This window comes from Amphiura filiformis, chromosome 20 (assembly GCF_039555335.1).
Source record: "Amphiura filiformis chromosome 20, Afil_fr2py, whole genome shotgun sequence".
Taxonomy (NCBI): Eukaryota; Metazoa; Echinodermata; class Ophiuroidea; order Amphilepidida; family Amphiuridae; genus Amphiura; species Amphiura filiformis.
In genome coordinates, this window is record NC_092647.1 from 7,679,395 (window position 1) to 7,702,042 (window position 22,648).

Sequence of the window (22,648 nt, forward strand, 5' to 3'; positions counted from 1 at the left end):
ATTATTACCTTATACAAACATTAGGCTATCATATGCTGAAAACAACACAGGTCTAGAATACTTGGGTTCTAAAGTTATAAAGTTTTGTAATGTCTATTTTCTTAAGTATTTTATTGTTTTTTACCCCATACTTTTGCCTTTATCTCAATTTCAACATTGCCGCCTTTGGCCTCCATGGACCAGATCATGTCACAAATGTGACCAGCTCCAACAAAACCTGGAACAAGTCGCCAGGCATGTTTTTGAGTTATAGGCCTTTAAACATGGCATTCCCATAATGGAATTCTTAATTTCATGGTATTTGACCTTGGAACTAAGTGGACTTTCAAATACCTGGAAAGTACTTATTAAAAAGAGGTTTATATAATCAATAATTGACAGTTGAACAATGATAATCCCTATTCAATTCAGTGTAAAGCAGGAAACTAATTTGCCTATTTACTCAGAATAGCAATTGACCAAATATATCAAGCTATCATTTGCAAAATTATCAATAATATCTTGAAAAGTATTGATGCTATGTATATAATTTTGGTATCATTTTAAACCTTATCGTCCTGTGCATATTATTCAAATCATGAAATGTCAAAAATGCGACTTGTTCCTGGTTTTGTCCGAACAGGTCACATATATACTTACACTGACTGCAGTGTCCCCACACTTTTCTATGGCATCCAAGCCTTGATTATATATGTGCTGTTCTAATAGTGTCATCAGTTCACCTAAGCCATTTGGAATTCTAGATACAAGACTATACATTCTGGCTAAATCTGTTGGCAAGACAAGGCAAAAAAAGAATCAGGACATAGTACAAGAGAAAAACTGAAGGTTAATGAAGTTAGTGCTTAGAATTTGGATAATGGTTCAGGGTGGCCTCCGCTATTCTGAAGATGCTCCTTTTTCATTACCTCTCTGAAGAGAAGAAAAGAGCAATGCAAGATGTTTCATAAATGTATGAAGAAAACAACCACGAAGTACAGATTAACATATTGAAACTTCACAAGGCCGAATAAAATTAATGTGTTGGTTCTCGTCCAGAGGATTTTCATGAACTGATGAGGGAGGATGTTTGTTTGTTTTTTAATGTAAAATTACCATTGTTAGTAGTTTTCGGTCTTTTCTAACAGTGCTGGAGGAGAGGAGGCTCTTTTTTTAAATGTGAGATTATGAGGGATAAACCCCTAGAGTACCACAAAAAGTCTTGGAAGTGATCCATGTTCCCTAATAAACTTATTTAAATGCATCAAGTTTTCCTGAAGTATATGTGACATGATCAAGGGGAATGAGTCACATGTCGGCAATTTTCAATAAGAAGGTTTTTACATCATTTTCTGGCAGTTTACAAATGCTACATTTTGATGCAAACCCCATCAAAATTGGACATCTTGTTACTGAGTTAAGCACTTTTTCAATGGCTGAAAACAATATTAAAACAAAAGAATTTGAACAATGTTTTGCCAATATTTCATTAACAATATTAGCGACATCGGACTCATTCCCCTTGATCATGTCACAAAATTAAGAAAAATCTAAAATAAATCTGACAACTCCAAGAAATTTAGGAGTGAGGGAACAAGAACCAAAACATAAATTTTATACGGCCTAAATAAAAAAAACAACAGGAGGAAACAATCACCATTCACCAACCATCCTGGACTTGCATTCATTTTTTTCCTCCTCTAGCTGGTGCTCTGTAGCATTTCAGGTAACTATCAGATCTGACAAGATATTTGTTTCTCTACATAATAATAACCTTTCTTGTCAAACCAACCATATATGTAAGGAACTATGGAGTTCTGTCATGGTTTTAAATAATACTCTACTAACTTGGCTTTTGACCAGTTGACCTACCTTCATTCTTATCGGCATCTAGTAGATTTTGGAATTCCGAGTGAAATATCTCTAGATGTTTTTCTATGAGTACTCTCTCACATCTCTTGGCCAATTCGTCGTGGGTGCTTTCGTGGAGGTACACTTGAACCCTTCTCCGCTCCTCCATCAATCTTTGCTCCGCCTGTAAATACACAAGGAGAACGGTAAGATTATTGATTGTCACACCTGCTTTTTTGACGATAGCTTGTCGGATCAATAATTTGACAAAGTTGCCAGCCCAACTACAGGAGTCAGTTAAAATTTTACCCATGGGGGCAGCAAAGATACCCGCCACTAGCATGCTGGTGGGTGCTAAGTTACAGTTCTGGGTGTAGGTTTTTTTTGTTTTCATTATTTCTTTTATATATATTAGCAACTACTCACAATCTGTGCCTTCTTCCTCAATTCCAGTCCTTTGATTTAGTTTGCAATAATAAAGTTATTTGCATCTTGATTTTTAAATAAGCATTTAAAACTTCCCCCATTCTTTTGGCCTCAACTGACCTTCTTCATATACTCTGTGACTGGATTTTGTAGTAAGAACTCTGTGCTTTCGGCTGTGTAGAAGCGTTCTGTCTCTACTAAGAACTGGCTTTCAAAAGATTCCTTGTACACTGTTAGTGTTGGTCCCCTACTGGTAGGCTCATCTTCATTTAGACCAAGTTCAACTGGAAAAGGAAAGGAAAATGATATATCAATTTGTAAATAATGATGCATTGTAAAATATATTGGCACACTTTGATATTAAGGGGGTACTACACCCCTGTGGTAACATTTTTCTCAAAAATAATAACACACTGGTAATAAAATTATGTATATTATTATTGGGGCAAGAATCAATTACTACACTGAAATTTCAGTGACTCAAGACAAGCAGTTCAGTATATATGATAGGAAATGAGGTACATGCTATCGGTACCTTATTTCTTATCATAAATAACAAACCACTTGTCTTGGGTCACTGAAATTCCAGTGTAGTAATTGGATTCCTTGCCCCTATAATATACATAACTTTTGTTACCACTGTATTATTAGTTTTTGAGAAAAATGCAAACATTTATCGAGGGGTGTAGTTACTGTAGTACCCCCTTAACACAGGCCAACAGTCACACCAGGCTTTGACACTACAGTTCTTCTCACCTCGTAGTGACTTCACTGCATGATTTTAGATTGTGTAGTTGTCAAATGTGAGCGTCATTTCGGAAAAAGTTACAAGAGAATTTACCAAAATAACCCCAGAAAGAATTTTTGTGAGATTCTGTTTCATCTGGGTATGATAAATTCGTAATTTATTCTCAACTCGCGATTTACTCAACTGTATCCCACACAATTGCCTACTCCCTATTCTAGAAAAATGCAAAACTAATGTTTTTGGATTGTCCTGTTTTGACAAATGAAACATAGCCAAGTCTTACTCTTTGTAGTTCTAACTGACAATAAAAATCAAATTTTAATAGTTTTGCGATTTGACTGAAAATGTGCCAAAAACATGCAATTTTGCATAATTTCTTACAATTGCAGTCACAAAATTCAAAGACTTTGCACAAGTCTAAGCATTATAAATTTGGAGTATAGGCAATGAGCTCATAGGCTCATAAATTTAGTTTTTTATGTTAATTTCAATAAAGGTTAATTAGAAAATCTGTTTTCCAAAATTATTAGATCTAAAGGAATAAGATTTAGCTCTATTTCATTCCGAAAAACAGGGTAATATTGTTTTAACCCAAAAAAATAGTGCTGTATGTTTCTGGAATACTGAGAGAGTAATAACTAGGTCTAATAATATATGTTTGTGATGGTTTTGTGATCTGAACAATTCATAAGGAATCCATTTTGCAATGTCAAACACACAAAATTTAATCTAGTAATATCCTTTTAATGAATTTAATTAAATAACACTTACCATAACACTGGATAACACCACTGACTAATCTAGTATTGATAGGTTCCCCATGTCTTTCTTTCTCTATCAATTTTAAAACTGCATTGGTCACCTGAAAAATAATGGGAGGTGAGTATTAGTTGAACATGAGCTTGTTAGTCAGGGTCTTCATGATTGATATTCCTTCAATCAAAAAGGATAGGTGCCAAGTCTCATTTAGTCTTAGGTGAAAAGTTTTTAAGGAAGTTTAAAGAAGTTGTCAATTTGCAGGGGTAATGGGGTTCATGTGAACATGAAACACAAACATTTTACCAGCTACATGACAGTTTTAATACAATACAGGAATAACACTTCACCCCTGAGTTACCAGACTTATGACAGCTTTTACCATATGTGGTCCGTACTTGGCAAGATCCCCTACATGTAGTGTAGGGGAGCTCATTAGGCGGCCATATCGGGCCCGCTGACTAACTGTGGCTGGTCTTTGAACATCTTAAATGTACAGTATTTTACAAGTATATTAGTCCCTCAAACACAAATTTGTGAAATTATGTTGGTCATCCATGGTGTGAGCATATAGATCACTTGACATCATTGTTTATCAACAAAGGTGAGGGACTGGTCTATCGATATGCTTTACTGAACTGCTACACTGTTCATGGCTTACTCGTACTATATGAAATGTGGTGGGCGATTTAAAATCAGGGTTCGAATTCAGTCAATTTTTTTGCATCGCAGTTTGTGCTATGTTTGCATAGCAGTATAGCACTTTTAGCTATGCATTTTGGAAAAGTGCATAGCAGTTGATGGAAATTGCATCGCATTTTGCGATGCGATACCGTCGAATTTGATCGCTGTTTAAAATGCATGTGCGCTGAGCAAACTACGATGCGTATGCACACTGCAGGGCAAAGAACAATGGTATTGCCATAATTTGAGTGCATACTGCCTGGCAATGACGTCACATGTCAAGTGGTCTATATAATTGAGAAGCCATGATGTAGTTGCTTTCCTTACCTGTTTGTTTAGAGGCCTGAATAGATGCTCCCTCCATGTCACTAATGCCAACTATCAGATGGAAAATAGACACAATAAATAGAGTTATTGAGATATAGTCATGAAATCTTTCTAGGGAAAATATCTAATTCTCGATCATGAAAGTCAACTTGGGTACGCACAAGTATTTGCATTCGAGCATACTTCGCAAAGACCAGGGCTTGTGGCGCAAACACAGCTTTTAAGAATTGACCAATCACACGGTCGTTGCTAGGCAAGGTCAAGGTTCGGTCATGTAGGTCGCACGATATCATTATTCTACACAAAGTGCACTGACGCATCCACTAATCGAGAATTAGTTATTTTACCTATACGAACTACAATTCATTGGCATACAGAACTTTTAAGTGGCCAGTGTGTATTATTGTGCGGCCGGACAGGTTGCCAGAATTGATAAGAATTTAATGAGATGGAAAAAGAATCGCCTTTTCATGTCTACATGTACTACGCCTAAAAGGAAATTTGCTTCCTCATTACAAATCATCTTTCAGTAGCCTACATGTTTTCAAGCAATTTCTACTGCCAAAACTGAATATAGCTGTTTGTGACCAAATATTTCACTGTGCCTGCTCAATTGGGCTATGAAATCCATATACAGGGACATGGAAGACATTCATGACCTTCTCCAAACATGGGGTGTAGATTTCAAATGGAGTAACCCATATAAGTAACCCCTTTGAAATTCACACTCCTGTGTGGAAGATCAAGGTCATGTCTCCAACAGGGGGCGTATGGATTTCAACTGGAATAGCCCATTACAAATGCCAGTTTAACAGATTCACATAATATTGAGTATTTAGTCTGAATGATAAGTATTTAGATTAGAATTTGAACTCGAAAGAACTTGAAAGCATTTTAGCAGATCATTATACACTCATGTGTACTATTACAGGTAATGTGGACCAACACTGGTCATGTGAACATATACTTTATATTACGTATGAAAATAAAGTCCTGGTGAGGCCAAATTGAGTCCTACTAAATTCTGGTGAAGCAGGACTCAATTTTTCCTAAAACTAAGTCCTGGAAGCAAAGCTGGTAATTTCACCCTTGCTTTTGAGTCATTTCATCAGCTTGCTATGCTTTTTACCCAAGTCATTTTTTTAAATTTTAAGAACATTCAAAATATGGTTCAAGCATGCATTATTCACCAATCTTTGCACAAGAAAAAATGATAATAATGAAAGAGAATAATCCGAAATAATTAGGGTGATTATGTAACTGATGCATGCTTGAACCAGTTTTGTTCTTTGTTCTCAAAATTACAAAAAATGACTTGGGCAATTAGCGTAGCAGGCTGACAATTTGGTTTTGACTTGTGATTCATTATTATACATTGCTCAGCTCGCATTAGGCTAACATCATGCATTGATATTGAATGTCATTCATGCAGTTGGGTGCAGCACCCACGCAAAGTGTATTGCATAATTGACTCGCACTTAAATTTGTAAAATTATGTGAGCGTAAGTTGGGACTTATGTAATTAACATGCACAGTAACAAAAACGAACAATTCCCGCCTATTACGAGCCAATCATAGTATAGAGGCTCCACATTCAATTTTATGGTGCTCTGACAACCTACCGAGTATATTTCATAGATGCCCTTGCGACCTTCGTCACATTCCCTTCTGACCCAATGTCGGTTCAAATAGGCACACACACCATCCAGGACTTTGCTGGAGAATTGATAATCTTCCCATTGCTTGGTATAAAAGACAAGGACACTCTCATCCATAAGGTCAGACCCATCCTGAGAAGTGAAGAGAAAAAAAGTTAACACATCGATATCTTGCCACTGGGAATATTATTGTACTCAAATGTTAGAATATACGGCTGGTGGTAATTGTTGTTTTGTTGAAATCAAATGACGTACAATGTGGAATTGGTCAATTTATTAATATGGCTATTTATAAGATGAGCTTTGATTAGACGTATTTAATTTGACCTCAAGAGCCCCATGGGGCATTTCAAGGTGGTACTTTCAAATTAATGTATTCTGAAAGTCAAAATGGACCTTTTCCATTAAAAATGATATTGCAATTCATAAAATAGAAATATGAACTGTGAACTTCACAGCCATTGAAACTCAATGACCACACTACAAGGACATTAATTAAAGGAACGGTGGTAATATATCAAATACAGGGTGTCCCCCAAAAAAGAGGCCCCTCATTGCGCCCTCTTTTCTCTGAAACAATTATTTCAATCGGTTCATAACTTTTGAAGATATGCCCTTTTAAAGAAATGTATCTGTTTTTCACTCTGTCCACAGACCATGTATGAATATAAAACATTCCTCGATGATAACTTTATAAAATAACAACTTTATTTTAGGGAATGGGCTTTACAGGTGGGCTTATGGGTTATGGATTTTGTTAAGGGTAGACGAGGTATTGTTGGTCGAAGCAACCTAAAAATCGATTTTTAATATCTAGATCAATATATTATTGAAAATTAACACCTTGATGCTTTGCAAAAGTTCATTCTACAAATCGTATACTTTGCAAACTTACTTAATTTATTGTTGTTAATGAGTTATGTACGTTTTACAAAAGTGTTGTTTAAGCCCTCTTTACAACGTAACTCAAGAACCGCAGCACCTATAAAACTATATATGTGATATTTTAATTCTTCTACACGCTCGCTACGAATTGAGCGATGCAGTTTTTGCCAAAGCTCACTACCATTCGTAAGATGCTGTGAACTACCAAATCACAACAGTTTAAAATAATTAATAACCTTAAGTGTCATTAATTTGGGCGAAATTGATGTGGGATGGGACTTCTTTTCATACTTGCAATTACTTATGTTTTTCTCGGTTATTTTATGCCTTTTTGTTTTATTGTGTTTCTTACTTTATTGTTTCTTGCTTTCTTTTTATTGACAACATAAGTCATTTCTCTTTTTGGAATAAAAGGTAGCCCTGAAAAGGGCTGTTTAGTTTGTCTTTGGCTCTTTTGAAGTGAGTTTACTGTGCTGCTCTGCCCTCTACCTGGTTGCCTCCTTGACGAATACAGGTTTTAGCCCTAGTCCATCCATTGCGTTGCGTACCAACCTTTTGAGCCGGATACTTGCGAATATAGCAGTAATACGTTTGCAAAGATCTTGGATTTTGCCACAAATGAAGAAATCAAGTGGTGTGAGGTCTGGTGATCTTGCAGGCTACTCCACAGCATGACCCATCCCAACCACTCTGTTTGCTATCCGTGGACAGAGTGAAAAACAGGTACTTGTCTTTAAAAGGGCATATCTTCAAAAGTTGTGAGCCGATTGAAATAATTGCTTTGGTTTATTAAAGCTAACAATTAAAGGTTTCTTTACATACCAAAATATATTTGATCAACTTTTTAGAAATAGGCAAAAAAGAGGGCGCATTGAGGGGCCTCTTTTTTTGGGGACACCCTGTACAATGATATACAGTTAAAATGTTAAACTTTGGTACAGTTCACCACTGGATTTCAATGCATTTAGTTGAGATTTTACCTTCAGGTTTTCAACTACATGTAGATTGTAGATGCATAGCCAATCAACATTAATTTTCTCATTTGCCTGCTGCATTTTCAACTCTCATCGGCTAACGAACAAGTACTTAACAAATTTGAACCCTGCTGCAAATGGTTTAGATTCCAATATCTGCAAGTTCTTACCTTGAGGAGGTTGACTAAATATGTCTTGAGGAAATCTTTGAGCCGTTTGTATAGCTCCAGCCCTACAAACTGTGCTCCGCCTTGACTGGGGCCGCCTTTCTTCTTTGCTGATGTGTTTCTGGCTTGTTGTAATTGGTGGACATTTGTGCAGTAGTTATATACATGTCTGAATATGGTTCAGATTAAGGAATGGAACTGAATAAAAGAAAGTATGTAACTGTTCGAGAAAGATACAAAACAAATGAAAGACAGCAGTTTGAAGCTCTATAGTTCAGGGCTAGAATTTTGGAGATGATCCATGAATTGATTCTCGCAAAGATTTTTGCAGGATCGTAGCATGGGGGGGTTATATGGGGTAAGACACCCCAATGTCTAAATTTATTGGCTAAAAGTAAGCAATTGTTAGTATGATAATGCACTCATTGGCAAATTATAATGTATCAAAAATGTTAAATCTGCTTTGCTATGGGCATAGGAAGTTGTATTCAGGCATGAGAATACATTTCAATGAAAAAAAACGAAAATTCTGGGAAAAAAGGAAAAGGCACATAAAATATGGAAAAAATGCTCAAAAAGAGGCTAAAAAGAAATAAAAACAGATTTTTTTTTTTTTGGGGGGGTCCTTTTAAAAGGAAAATTTTCATGCCTGTGTATTGCAATATCAAATTAGGTTAAAATAGTTGATTGTAAATTATTTTTTGTCACACCCAACTTTTTAGATTCTTTAATCTTGCAACGGGGCATAGATATTGTATTTGTTGTGTTTAGTCTTCGACTTCTTCTCCTCCTTCATCTTCTTAAGACCACTTCTTTGCCCTCCTCTAGCTTAAGAATTAAAAGTAGCCTCAGGGCCCATACTTGGTATAACGATAGCCCATGCCCCTAAAAATTTCGTAGGGTAGTCTCGACCCCAGAGGTCAAAGGTCATGGGCTACAGGGTAGTATGTGTAAAATTTGAAGCATCTCTAGCCCAAAAACTATAGCATTGCTGGGTACATTATAGCACTACAACACATTCAATATAATTATACAAAATGTGTTTTCTGTGTTCAACTTCACACAATTGGAAAAATGCAGATGATGGTCATTTGCCTAAAGTGTGATCAGGAGAATAATTCCAGCATAATGATGGAATGTACTTTGTTCAGAAGACCCATTGTCAGAAAGCATGCAAGAAGTAGCCCAACTATGATAGCAAGGCGTGATGAACAGGACTCAAAATTCAAATTTTAAAGGGCCCTCACTTCAAGGCCGGTGAGCAAAGGGCACAGTGACAAAGGCCAATATGTACTGAAGAAACAATTTGAAAGTGTGGGGCACTAAGCCAAATCTAAGGGCAATGGAGGTAAGGGCCTGTGTGGCCTCCAGGAACTTCAAGCCCTGGCGATGCACCAGTTGGTGACTTTACAAAGAGCACAATAGTATATATGAAAGTGGCCATGTTGTGCTGCGTGGCACTATCTAGCACTTCTCTGGCTACATATATGTCTAATTCACTCAAAGCAAGGATACGTGTAAAGTTCCATATATCTCTTCTTTGCCATCCCCTGTCTGGAATACACCTGTTGTATCCCAGATTTAAGATCATCCCAAATCTGATCTAAGCTGGTCAGCTTGAGTCCGTGCGGGTTCTGTCGATTCGGGGCCCGCGACATGACTGTCGTGCCTCGTTTCTCGCCTCTACGACCGCTGGCAGACAGTTTTGCTTTTGAATCCCTCTCGCAGGGAGGCACAGTCAGAAATTTACCAGTTAATGGTAAGTTGATTAATACTCTATGGGGACTTTGAGCTGGTTAGTGATGTCCTGAAGTAGTTCCTGAGTACTCCCTTGTCATCAAAAGGTTGTCAAATTGGACTGCTACTGCACTGGTTGAATACAGCACTGGTGATTTAGAATATAGATGTGAAATGAAATGCTCCTCTTAAAGCTTATTTGTCAATTATTTCTCCCATCATACTTGAAGAATCTGAAATCAAACACAGAGAATAATAATCAGCAATAATGTTTCAATAATTTCTCAAAATTTTGCAACTTATGTGTCAAATGTCTGACAAGTGTTAAATTAACAGTCACAGAAGGCATCACTGTGACACATTGGCATAAATTTGTAGGGAAATCTGTCAAAATATATCATAACATTAAAGTTAAATGCACATATTAAACAATCATTATTAGCCATACTTTTTTTGTTGTTGCATGCATGCATGTAAAACATGTCAAATACAAAATTATACAATGTACCTGTGACACAAGCTGCAGGAGGAATGAATATTAATGTGACTAATGCTGATGTTGAGTTATTGATAATAACAATCATGTTACTTTGTTTTTAAAGCTAGCAAACTGCCAATAACTTTGCAACCAGAAATCCAATGTTAGCAGCAAAAGTCAAAATTGAAATCTACCTACATCCCAGGGACATAATACATACACTGTACACATGAACATTTTTTTATTATCCTTAAAAATGATGTCAAATGCATGCATTTGTCATAAAAAAGACCTTGCAAAATTCAGTCTTTTGGCCTTATATAGTATTGTTTATTCTTGATAATGCAGAGCAACCGATCAATTTGGGTTTACCTTGAGTCAGTATCCTATATTTAGTCATGATGTTATGACATGAAATGATGACCAAAGTCTAATTTGTAATTTCTGTCTTTTTTCCACAGGATATATTCGATGAATAAATACATTTTATATGCAGCTGATCCATATCAATCCATCATTTCTTATACCGGTACTTATGTTTGTGCCAGCTTGTTTATTAACTCTAGAAAATAAATGACTTGCAATTTGTGCACTGTTTACAGTATCTCAAAGTCAATAATTTTCTCACATCTTCTTCCCACACATTTACATTTTTCATTATAACTCTGGCCATCAACCGGATAACGGCTCTTGTGATACATATCATAAATATTATGACATTACTCTCCATTTAGCTTCAGGCACAAGCACAACCGCATCAAAGTTGTATTTTGTGCCCTTTTACTAGTGCATCATGCTATTACTTGTAGTGCAGTCCACTCAAAACATAAATATCATTAATATACAGTGAAGGATTATTTAGGCCCCTACAATGTATGCTCAAAACTAGGATTTTCATTAAGGGCTCTGATAGCGATGTTATCACATATTTTTTTATTGGAAAGCACATCAGACATATTGAATTGCATAATTGAAAACTAGTAATGTCCTTCCTATATTAAATAATTTTGATTTTTTTTTTTAAATTCTTGTATTTTGTGCTTTAAAAACTTCTGTTATTATTTATATCATCATTACATTTCCTTTGATCATGTGGAAAATGACCACTCTCATTTGAGCATTATTATACCATTCAAGAACATGCAATTATTTCCCCATCTGACATCAACAAAATAAGTCATCCAATCTGCACATCACACTGCTGTGATCACTTTACACTGTGAATCATCTCATTTCACACACAATTATGTTGCAGCAAAGTTCATATAACCCGAACTCTGCACTGCACAAGAAATGTGTGCATGACATTATATTTTACTAACTTTACAAGTAACTACAATTTCACAAATGGGTTTCTGGATACCGGGGTACATGTTGTACAAAAATATCAGGCCATGAAAAATATATTGTAAAAAAACAACAGGAAAAGCATGAGTGTGTCTAGCCTTAGGCCAAAACAGAAGGGTTTGTCTCTAAAACCTGTGTGTATGTGGAAGCATACACAGTTCTACATGTATGGGCTGGGCCTTTTTATGTTTCATTATATTTTTTGTTTTTAAAAAAGTGGCTGCATTTATTATAGCAAAGAACAAGAAAAATTACACACAAAAACCCCCTCCCCCCACACACAAACCCATTGTGTAATCGCCTCCAAAACATGGTCGTCCAAATCTGTTTTTATGTATATGAATTTAACCTAGCTAATGCGGACATTATATCTCATAACGATAGAGGATGTATTTCGCAAATACATTATGCATGCATTTTTGCGGTCATTTGCAGACCTCCAGAAACCCGAGGACGGTCCCTCATTGCAGAGTGGTCCACGTTTTAAATGTGAAGTTCGCTAAACCTTCAACCACAGATATTGGAACTTGTGCTTCGACAGTAATATGGAGACCAACAAGGCAGCAGCATTGACCTGTGCTATAATGGCAGTGCTGTCAAAGCACTTCAGGAAGGAGGGGATAGCATGATGGATATGATTCTCAAATTCTGTATGGAAGTATTCTCAACGCTGATGATCGTGACATCACTACGTCAGTGGGTTACAAATTATGTAGTCATTCCTCTACCAAAGAAAGGCAAAATCTTTCTCATGACAAAATACTGTGGTCTGTTGATGCAAAAGTGTAGAACAAAATTCTTCTGAAACGGATTCAACCTCACATTGATCCTTTACTGAGAAGCAACCAGGCTGGCTTTATAGTAGCCTATACTTGTATAGTAGACTAGCTTCTGAAGAAATCCACTTCTGGAATTGATGATAGAATTGTTACCTACCCATGCCACGTCGGTCAAGGAGGTATCCTGCTACTAGCTAGATGCTGAATGACCTGGATTTCGCTGATGATATTGTTGGAATCCTCCATAGCCCGGACCTAGTCACAGCTTACTACAATTTGTCCACTCTGAAGTACAAAGTGACAACGTGCGCGTATACAGTGCATAAACAGTGCACAGTGCTGTGTCTCTGCTGAGGTATGCGACTGCGTGCCTTCAAAGTCGGCACAATGTGTGCATCCGCGTCGGTACTTTGTACTTCTCCACAAAAAGTTTGTATATATAAGGCCAAAAAAAAAAAGGTTCGTCTCAAATTAAAGCTTTATGCAGCGTTTTGTAAAATCCCACGATTTGACAAAAAACAAATCGAAATTTTTTATATTTCAAAAAAAATTTTTTTATACTTTTTCCAGAAAAATCGGCGAAAATCAGACTTTTTCTCAAAATACCATGAAAAAAGTCGGAATAAAAAAAAAAAAAAAAAAAAAAATGCATTTCGCATTTGTTTTAAATTTCTCGTGAGCTTTGAGACAAACCTTTTTTTTTGGGGCCTAATTAAAAATATTTTTTTTAATTTTACTTTCTTCTTTAATTTCTTGCTTTTTTTTTTTTTATTCTATTTAAAAAAAAAAACATGGATTGTGTTGTACATTGTAGATCATTCTATGGAGTCTTTGATTTTAGTGAAAACTTTTTGAAAAGTTTTTGGAATTGAGCACTTGAAAAATGGTTATTTTGGGAAAATCTTAAAATTCGGATCTATAATGCGCGATTATACCCAAAACGCACAAATTTCGGCGCATTTTTCTTTTTTTTACCTAAAGATGACAAAACACCAAGAGTTTCACTATAGAAAACTTGGAGAACCAGTGATAGTGAGCAGCGTTCAAAATTTTGGTCAAGTCCGTTCGCCCAGGACAACTAAAAAAGTTGCTGAACAACCAAAAATACTGATTTGGTTGTCCACCAGACAACCATACATACATGTACATCTGTAGCCAAAACTCACCTTTGTATACATGTGTATCTTTTAGCCAATGGTAATATTTAAAATTTGAAACTATTTTTATCAAGCCTCTCGATACTGGAAAAAAAAATCAGTTTATGCATCACGGGGGAAGTTCTCTTTTGACGAGTCATCGTTTGTTCACACAACAATCACTCGCGTACGCAATTACTACTTCCGCATTACCCGAATGCCGATCGTGGTAAGCAGTGTCTGCAATAAGGAAAATATGGAGGTTGTCCCAAGGACAACTAAAGCATGAATTCTGCTTGTCCTCAAAACATTTTGGTTGTCCCCAAAATATATGTCATGTTTTTGAGTGCAAAGAATCCATATAGTGGTTGTCCAGGGGATAAGTACATAGCTCAATATGGTTGTCCCTAGTGATTTTTGGACAAGAGGATTAAGTGCTTATTTCGAACACTGGTGGTAAGCATGAACTGCGCCTGTGTTATGAGTACACACATGGTTGTGGGGAAATTCTCGCATTCGCTATTACCAGAGTACAAAGTTTCAAAATCACACCAATATTATATCAATGGAAAGCGTGAGATAAAATTATATATAACTATCGTACCTGGGTGTGGTACTCGTATCAAAGCTAGACTGGGGTCCACAGATAAAATCGCAGACACAGCCCGGAAATCTCTCAACTTCTTACAACGCGACCTCAACAAATGTCCAGAGAATATCAAACAGCAGGCATACACTTCTATAGTAAGACCAATCTTGGAGTACCGGTACCATATTCATGTACAGCATAGGACACAGTGGCTCAGTGGTTACAGCCTGGACTCATAATTTGAGAGTTTGCCAAGAAGCACATTTCAGACCTTGAATCAGTCCAGAAGAAAGCGGCCCGCTTTGTGTAAGGGAATTATCAGCGGAAGGCCCACGTTTCCGGCATGCTTCAGGAGCTGAATTGGCCTTCTCTTCAAGACAGAAGAACAGCAGCACGTCTGACCATGTTGCACCAGATGGTGTGGAGGTTGCAAAATAACTGGAGGCACTGAAGGCAATTGGCTTCGGTGCCCCTACCAGTTGCTGAAAGGAAAATGTCCCATATTTCCAAATATGGCATTTAAATTTCAGTAGGGGCAAGTCTTAAGCCTATGCAAATCCTTGTATGCATGGAAATGATGTTAACAAGTACTCTCTCCTCAAAAATATGTAACATCTAAACCATAGCACATAAAAAAAAAACCTTGTCAGTGTAAAGTAGAGGCAAAGGCCCACCTAAAGGTCTTGAAAAGATTGCCCCCTACATGTACATGTAGTTGATACACTGAAATGATACACATCATTTTTGTCAATTTTTCATTGAAAAATTGGAGGGGGCGTTTATCAGAGGGGGAGTGTTTTCTCCAAAGTCGCCGAAAACTTTGAAAAAAAAAAAAAAAAAAATATGATAATTTTTAGATTTTTTGTTTTTACATACGTTACACGGTTAATCAACCGGATTGTGGTTCGTTAAACGGTTAGAAAAATAACCGTTAATTTATACCCTTAGCTATCGGTGAGCAAATTCTTGGCATACTCAAGAACCCTAACGTTGAATTTGCACACAATATAGTTTTTTTGGCGACAATCTATTTTTAAAAAAAACATGGATTGTGTTGTAGATCATTCTATGGAGTCTTTGATTTTAGTGAAAACTTTTTGAAAAGTTTTTGGAATTGAGCACTTGAAAAATGGTTATTTTGGGAAAATCTTAAAATTCGGATCTATAATGCGCGATTATACCCAAAACGCGCAAATTTCGGCGCATTTTCCCTGTCCTTACCTAAAGATGACAAAACACCAAGAGTTTCACTATAGAAAACTTGGAGAACCAGTGATAGTGAGCAGCGTTCAAAATTTTGGTCAAGTCCGTTCGCCCGGGACAACTAAAAAAGTCGCTGAACAACCAAAAATACTGATTTGGTTGTCCACCAGACAACCATACATACATGTACATCTGTAGCCAAAACTCACCTTTGTATACATGTGTATCTTTTAGCCGATGGTAATATTTAAAATTTGAAACTATTTTTATCAAGCCTCTCGATACTGGAAAAAAATCAGTTTATGCATCACAGGGGAAGTTCTCTTTTGACGAGTCATCGTTCGTTCACACAACAATCACTCGCGTACGCAATTACTACTTCCGCATTACCCGAATGCCGATCGTGGTAAGCAGTGTCTGCAATAAGGAAAATATGGAGGTTGTCCCAAGGACAACTAAAGCATGAATTCTGCTTGTCCTCAAAACATTTTGGTAGTCCCCAAAATATATGTCATGTTTTTGAGTGCAAAGAATCCATATAGTGGTTGTCCAGGGGATAAGTACATAGCTCAATATGGTTGTCCCTAGTGATTTTTGGACAAAAGGACAAGAGGATTAAGTGCTTATTTCGAACACTGGTGGTAAGCATGAACTGCGCCTGTGTTATGAGTACACACATGGTTGTGGGGAAATTCTCGCATTCGCTATTACCAGAGTACAAAGTTTCAAAATCACACCAATATTATATCAATGGAAAGCGTGAGATAAAAATTATATATAACTATCGTACCTGGGTGTGGTACTCGTATCAAAGCTAGACTGGGGTCCACAGATAAAATCGCAGACACAGCCCGGAAATCTCTCAACTTCTTACAACGCAACCTCAACAAATGTCCAGAGAATATCAAACAGCAGGCATACACTTCTATAGTAAGACCAATCTTGGAGTACCGGTACCATATTCATGTACAGCATAGGACACGGTGGCTCAGTGGTTACAGCCTTGGACTCATAATTTGAGAGTTTGCCAAGAAGCACATTTCAGACCTTGAATCAGTCCAGAAGAAAGCGGCCCGCTTTGTGTAAGGGAATTATCAGCGGAAGGCCCACGTTTCCGGCATGCTTCAGGAGCTGAATTGGTCTTCTCTTCAAGACAGAAGAACAGCAGCACGTCTGACCATGTTGCACCAGATGGTGTGGAGGTTGCAAAATAACTGGAGGCACTGAAGGCAATTGGCTTGGTGCCCCTACCAGTTGCTGAAAGGAAAATGTCCCATATTTCCAAATATGGCATTTAAATTTCAGTAGGGGCAAGTCTTAAGCCTATGCAAATCCTTGTATGCATGGAAATGATGTTAACAAGTACTCTCTCCTCAAAAATATGTAATCATCTAAACCATAGCACATAAAAAAAACCCTTGTCAGTGTAAAGTAGAGGCAAAGGCCCACCTAAAGGTCTTGAAAAGATTGCCCCCTACATGTACATGTAGTTGATACACTGAAATGATACACATCATTTTTGTCAATTTTTCATTGAAAAATTGGAGGGGGCGTTTATCAGAGGGGGAGTGTTTTCTCCAAAGTCGCCGTAAACTTTGAAAAAAAAAATAATAATGATAATCTTTAGATTTTTTTGTTTTTACATACGTTTACACGGTTAATCAACCGGATTGTGGTTCGTTTAAACGGTTAGAAAAATAACCGTTAATTTACACCCTTAGCTATCGGTGAGCAAATTCTTGGCATACTCAAGAACCCTAGCGTTGAATTTGCACACAATATACATGTAGTTACGCATTCGATGCTAGCTAGAGTACTTTGCTGTGGTTTTTCGGACAGCGGTGCAATTATTTGCACCGGAGGTTTTATATTCTGTTAATGTTGAAATTTTGATGAAAGTTATTTTGATGAGTCGACTGTATCTTTAGAGCAAGATTTACCAAATCTGGACAGTCTAAAATTTTGCTGAAGTGTAATTTTAGCAACACTTTTGATGCAATCACCTGTTGTGATCAGCTGTGTTTACTTCTGAACTTCCATTGCTTTACACGGTGTCATGCTTCATCGAATCTGACTAGATTTTGAATGCAATGGTCTCTAGGCTAGCCTAGAATGTAACGCTCATGTAACGTACCTTGTTTGGTACATACATTGTTGGCATTCAAGTCCCAATATCATGCATATGAATAAAAACTTCTTCCTCAAGTTTTGTCTCAAAAATATGACGATATTATTCTTGACATATTACTTAGGGCGCGTTCTCACTATGCCTGTTTGATACCAGGACGTGGACTCGATCCTACATCGAGTCCACTTCCAAGCATAGTGAGAACGCGAAATAAGTGGTCTCGATCCTACATCCAGGATGTAGCATCGAGACCACCTCATTGAGGTAGTCTCATACCTAGGACGTGGTATCAAACAGCATATAGTGAGAACGCGTTTACAAGTGGACTCGATCAACTTATACCGGAAATGCTCTATGCACGACCTTGATGGCCGGCGTTGTACTATAGGCCTATACAATATACAGTCTACATTTTATAATTTTCCATTATAAAATTTAAACATTCATAGCTGGTCGCATGTCATAAGTTGGGTATGCTAAAAGGGTGGAGGGATTACACTTTTCTGAAAATTGCGATACAAATTTGATTGGATTTCCGTAACCCCATATCCTACAGCAGTGGTTGATACCTCATTTTAAGCCTAATATTATACTCTTTCAGTCTACTGAAGCATATAATTATACATTATTTCGTAAAAAAATCACATCAGTTGAAATGAAAAATGCCAGGGGTGGAGGAGCAGGCGGATGTGGAGCAGGCGGATGCGGGAGTGTGCAATAGGGCCTATGTGGAAATTCACAAGTCAGCATGTCAAAACTACTGGTTACTTTTTCAAATCTAGGGAGGATATGATGTATTGACAGCTTTGAATGTCGAATTTTTACAACTAAAACAAATACTGACTACTTAAGGTGGTACTACACCCTCTGATCAATTTTGCATTTTTCTCAAAAAGTAACTACATACTGGTAACAAAAGTTATTATGTATATTATAGGGGCAAGGAATCCAATTACTTCACTGAAATTTCAGTCATGGTGATTCAAGACAAGGGTTTCATATATATGTTAAGGGGGTACTACACCCATTGATTTTTTTTTGCATTTTTTGCATTTTGTGAAGAAATAAAAAAAAAAAAATTGGACAAAGTGGTATGCAAAATGAAGGGCAAATCTTCTCGTTTTATTGGTGGCATCGGTATCAACGTAGCTTACATGCTTTTAAAAGTAGAAGCCAAAAGGTGGTACATCACTGATGATTTAAATTCACTTCATTTTGGAAAGCTTACTATCAACGGATTTCGTTAAAATTTTGGATATGTGTTGCTAACATGTTAGGGAAATAAAGTTGATATGTAAAATGGGAATAAGTGGTTCCTGATTTCTTTTATGACTTCATGAACTTGGTGCTCCACAACTATCAAAAAGGAACTGGTTAAAATGCTTCTATTTTCAATGTTGAGCTATATTTTGTATTTTTAACTTGCGACATTATTTCACGAAACTTAATTAAGCCACAGGTAACAGGTTACCACAACCATACTACAGCAATGTTGAAAAAATTGTATTTCTTGTCACCTGTACCACCATATTGGGTAGTTTTCCGTAAGCTTAACGTTTGTGATTTTGGTAACTATTTTATATTTATTTGTGAAATCTATCTCAACTAGGCATTCTAAATTGTACTCACCATTTACATCCCAAGTTATATTAGTATCCACCTTGCACTTCTCGATATATATCCAGTTAAAGACAGAATATCAACATTATTCCTCATTATGATATCACAAACTCTCACATGTGTATTCAAAATTGATGCTTAAATTTGACCTGAACCAATTGACCTATAACCTGACATATGGTGACCTAATAGCCTTTTCTTCTCCTAACAACACATTATAGTATTATTGACTAATGACTATAGATCCATTGTGTAAGTGTTTATATATTTTGCATGCACCACTAGATTTTCTATAGAGAGTATAACAAAGGATTTAATGTATTCTATTCATGTACCCTACTTGAACATGTTGAATAGAATAAATCATGGTTTGTTATGAAACACGCATCTGAGTAACTAGGATACAGTAAACAAAATATATATAGGGCTAAAATGACTTACTACAATTGTTTAAAAGCACTTTTTTTTTTCTTTTTTTCATATTTGTTTTTATTTCACATGATCCGTGCATATATCGCCTAGGTATAAATGAAAAAATATTTATTTAGACCAATCAAACCAATATATGGGTGTAGTACGCCCTTAAGAAATGAGGTACATTCTAGCGGTACCTCTTTTCTTATCATAAATAAACTTACCGCTTGTCTTGGGTCACTGAAATTCCAGTGTAGTAATGTACTGGATTCTTTTAATACCCCTATAATAATTATACATAACTTTTGTTACCAGTGTGATATATTTTGTCAAAAAAATGCAAAAATAGTCACAAATTTATCAAGGTGTGTAGTACCACCTTAAAGGGTTATTTATGTTCCATTTTTTCATTTTTAATGAAATCCTAGTTGAATTTCAGTATTTTTAGCAATATGCTAATGTACATTTCTCTTCTTGATATTCATTTCCTCAATAATAGAATAACCATCTTGCTAATTACTCGTAAAAAGGTCATTGACCTTCACAATGTAATTAACATACGTAAAATTTTAAATAGTTTAATTGAAGCATTAATGTATTGAGAACATATCCTCCAAATCTGATGACATTCTTGCATAAAATAAAAGTTTTACAGTCATTTTTGTAATTGAGGTCAGATTTGAGAAAAACGCATTTGAAAATTGAGATTTCCATAGACGCCTGTGCATTAATTAATTAGTAATTAAGCATTATCTCACAAATTAAGCATGTGATAAGGTTAAAAATGGTGTTAATTATTAAAGATTGTCAATATATACAACATATCAAAAAATACATTTTTTGTCATTTTTGACCATGTAATGGAAATTGTACCCAACTTACATGTATGACATGCGACCAGCTGGTACATGTAGTACACATGTATAGAACAAATTTCTCCAGGCTTTATTTCATGTAGTAATTTACAAAATTTATTTTTTATGTGGAAAAAGCTCGGGGAAAGTGGCCATACACGGAAGTTCGTTCGAGATGCTTGCCGTAGTTTGATGAGCAGCATGCTTCTCTCGTGCAGCGTGAAAACAACGGCATCGCGGCAAGATACAGATTTTATCCAGTTTCAGAATTAAACAAAATGACTTTGAACTTATTAGGATATTATTCAGGTGTATATTCGTTTTTGAGGTGTACATTTTGCTAGACTGAGTCAAAATTACCAATCAAAAATAGTATGTTTGATGGTGATTTAGAGGTTGTGTTGCATGTAAATCGGTGTGCTTGACCAAAATCAGAAATAACAACCCGATGTATTTCTCTCATTTTACACGTAGGCCTATAGGCCTAATATAAAATAATAGTTTTTAGAGCGTTTTATTTCAGATCCAAATTATACATATCACAAAATAACATATATATATATCCATAGATTGCAGAAATATATCAGGGGGCCTGGAAATAAAAAATGATCTTCCAAAATTGATAGTCTAGTAAAGTTTGATTTGTGCTGTGAGTTCGGCTCAAAACATGCATTGCAACAGAATTTGTGGCGTCATGCATTGATATTATAACATCCGGGTAAGTGGAGTCGATCCTACATCAGCATTTTGGTGTTAGTGAGAACGCGAAATCAATGTGGACTGAGTCCACTTGTATGTGGACTCGGACCTAGGTACGAGACCCCATGTCTGTAGTGAGAACACGACCTTAGTGACACCATATGCTATATTCCTTCATCAATTCATCATGACTTTACTCACGAAAAACATCATTTTGTGCCCATTTTTCTCGAGTGATTGATTACCAGACATCGCGCAGTCCCCATTGTAAATAGGTGATCAACACGTGTAGTGCTGGGCTCACATGTTCAAGAACCGGAAGGGTATCACGGTCACCATCAGTTTGCAATGACAAGTCTCACCAGAAGTAAATACAGGAGATACATCAGAGATGTTTGCGCTGAATCCAACAAAAAATTCTGGTCTCTGATAAAAAGTTTGAAAAATGATAGTTTTGGCATTCCTACTTTAAAATCCGTAGTAGGCTGTAACATCACTGAAAACAAAGAGAAAGCTGAAGTGATGAATGATCAATTCCAGTCAGTATTCACACAGGAGAATATGAACAATGTACCTAGCATCACCTCAACTCAATTCCCTCCCATGCCTGACATTGACATTAGTACCGACGGTGTGACAAAGCTTTTGCTTGACCTTGACATGACCAAAGCGACTGGACCGGACGAAATACCTGCGTGTATCTTGAAGATGGGAGCGGCGGAAATCGCACCAGCACTCACAACCATCTTCAGACGCTCTCTTGAAACAGGCATTCTGCCTGATGATTGGAGATGTGCGAATATATCTCCAATCTTCAAGAAAGGGGACCGCACGACACCTGCAAACTATAGACCGGTTTCCCTTACGTCTATAAGCTGCAAGGTTATGGAACATGTGTTATTTTTTCAAGTATCATGCGCCATCTTAACCAATTTAATATCTTGACCGACCAGCAACACGGCTTTCGCCAAAATAGATCGTGCGAGTCCCAGCTTATACTGACAATACACGACTTTGCCCTGTCCCTCGACAGTAAGCAACAGACTGATGTTATCATCATGGACTTCAGCAAAGCCTTTGATGTTGTACCACACAATAGGCTTATGCTGAAGCTTGACCACTATGGTATACGCGGACCCATCCACGCTTGGATCTCCGACTTCCTAATGCGAAGAAAGCAGAGGGTTGTCATTGGGGGTGAGAACTCGG

At 36.7% G+C, this 22,648-nt stretch overlaps 1 protein-coding gene across 1 annotated transcript in view; it reads right to left on the reverse strand.

The window, feature by feature from the left end:
- LOC140142875 (cullin-1-like) overlaps positions 1-22,648 on the reverse strand; it is a 51,644-nt gene that overhangs the window by 21,627 nt on the left and 7,369 nt on the right. The window contains exons 2-9 of the mRNA XM_072164895.1: positions 9,971-10,425; positions 8,459-8,624; positions 6,394-6,561; positions 4,772-4,822; positions 3,776-3,866; positions 2,377-2,540; positions 1,852-2,014; positions 640-770 (exon numbers count right to left, since the gene is read on the reverse strand). Of these exons, the coding sequence (XP_072020996.1) occupies positions 640-770; positions 1,852-2,014; positions 2,377-2,540; positions 3,776-3,866; positions 4,772-4,822; positions 6,394-6,561; positions 8,459-8,624; positions 9,971-10,113 (1,077 nt within the window). The 5' untranslated portion in view covers positions 10,114-10,425. The remainder of the gene's footprint in view (positions 1-639; positions 771-1,851; positions 2,015-2,376; positions 2,541-3,775; positions 3,867-4,771; positions 4,823-6,393; positions 6,562-8,458; positions 8,625-9,970; positions 10,426-22,648) is intronic.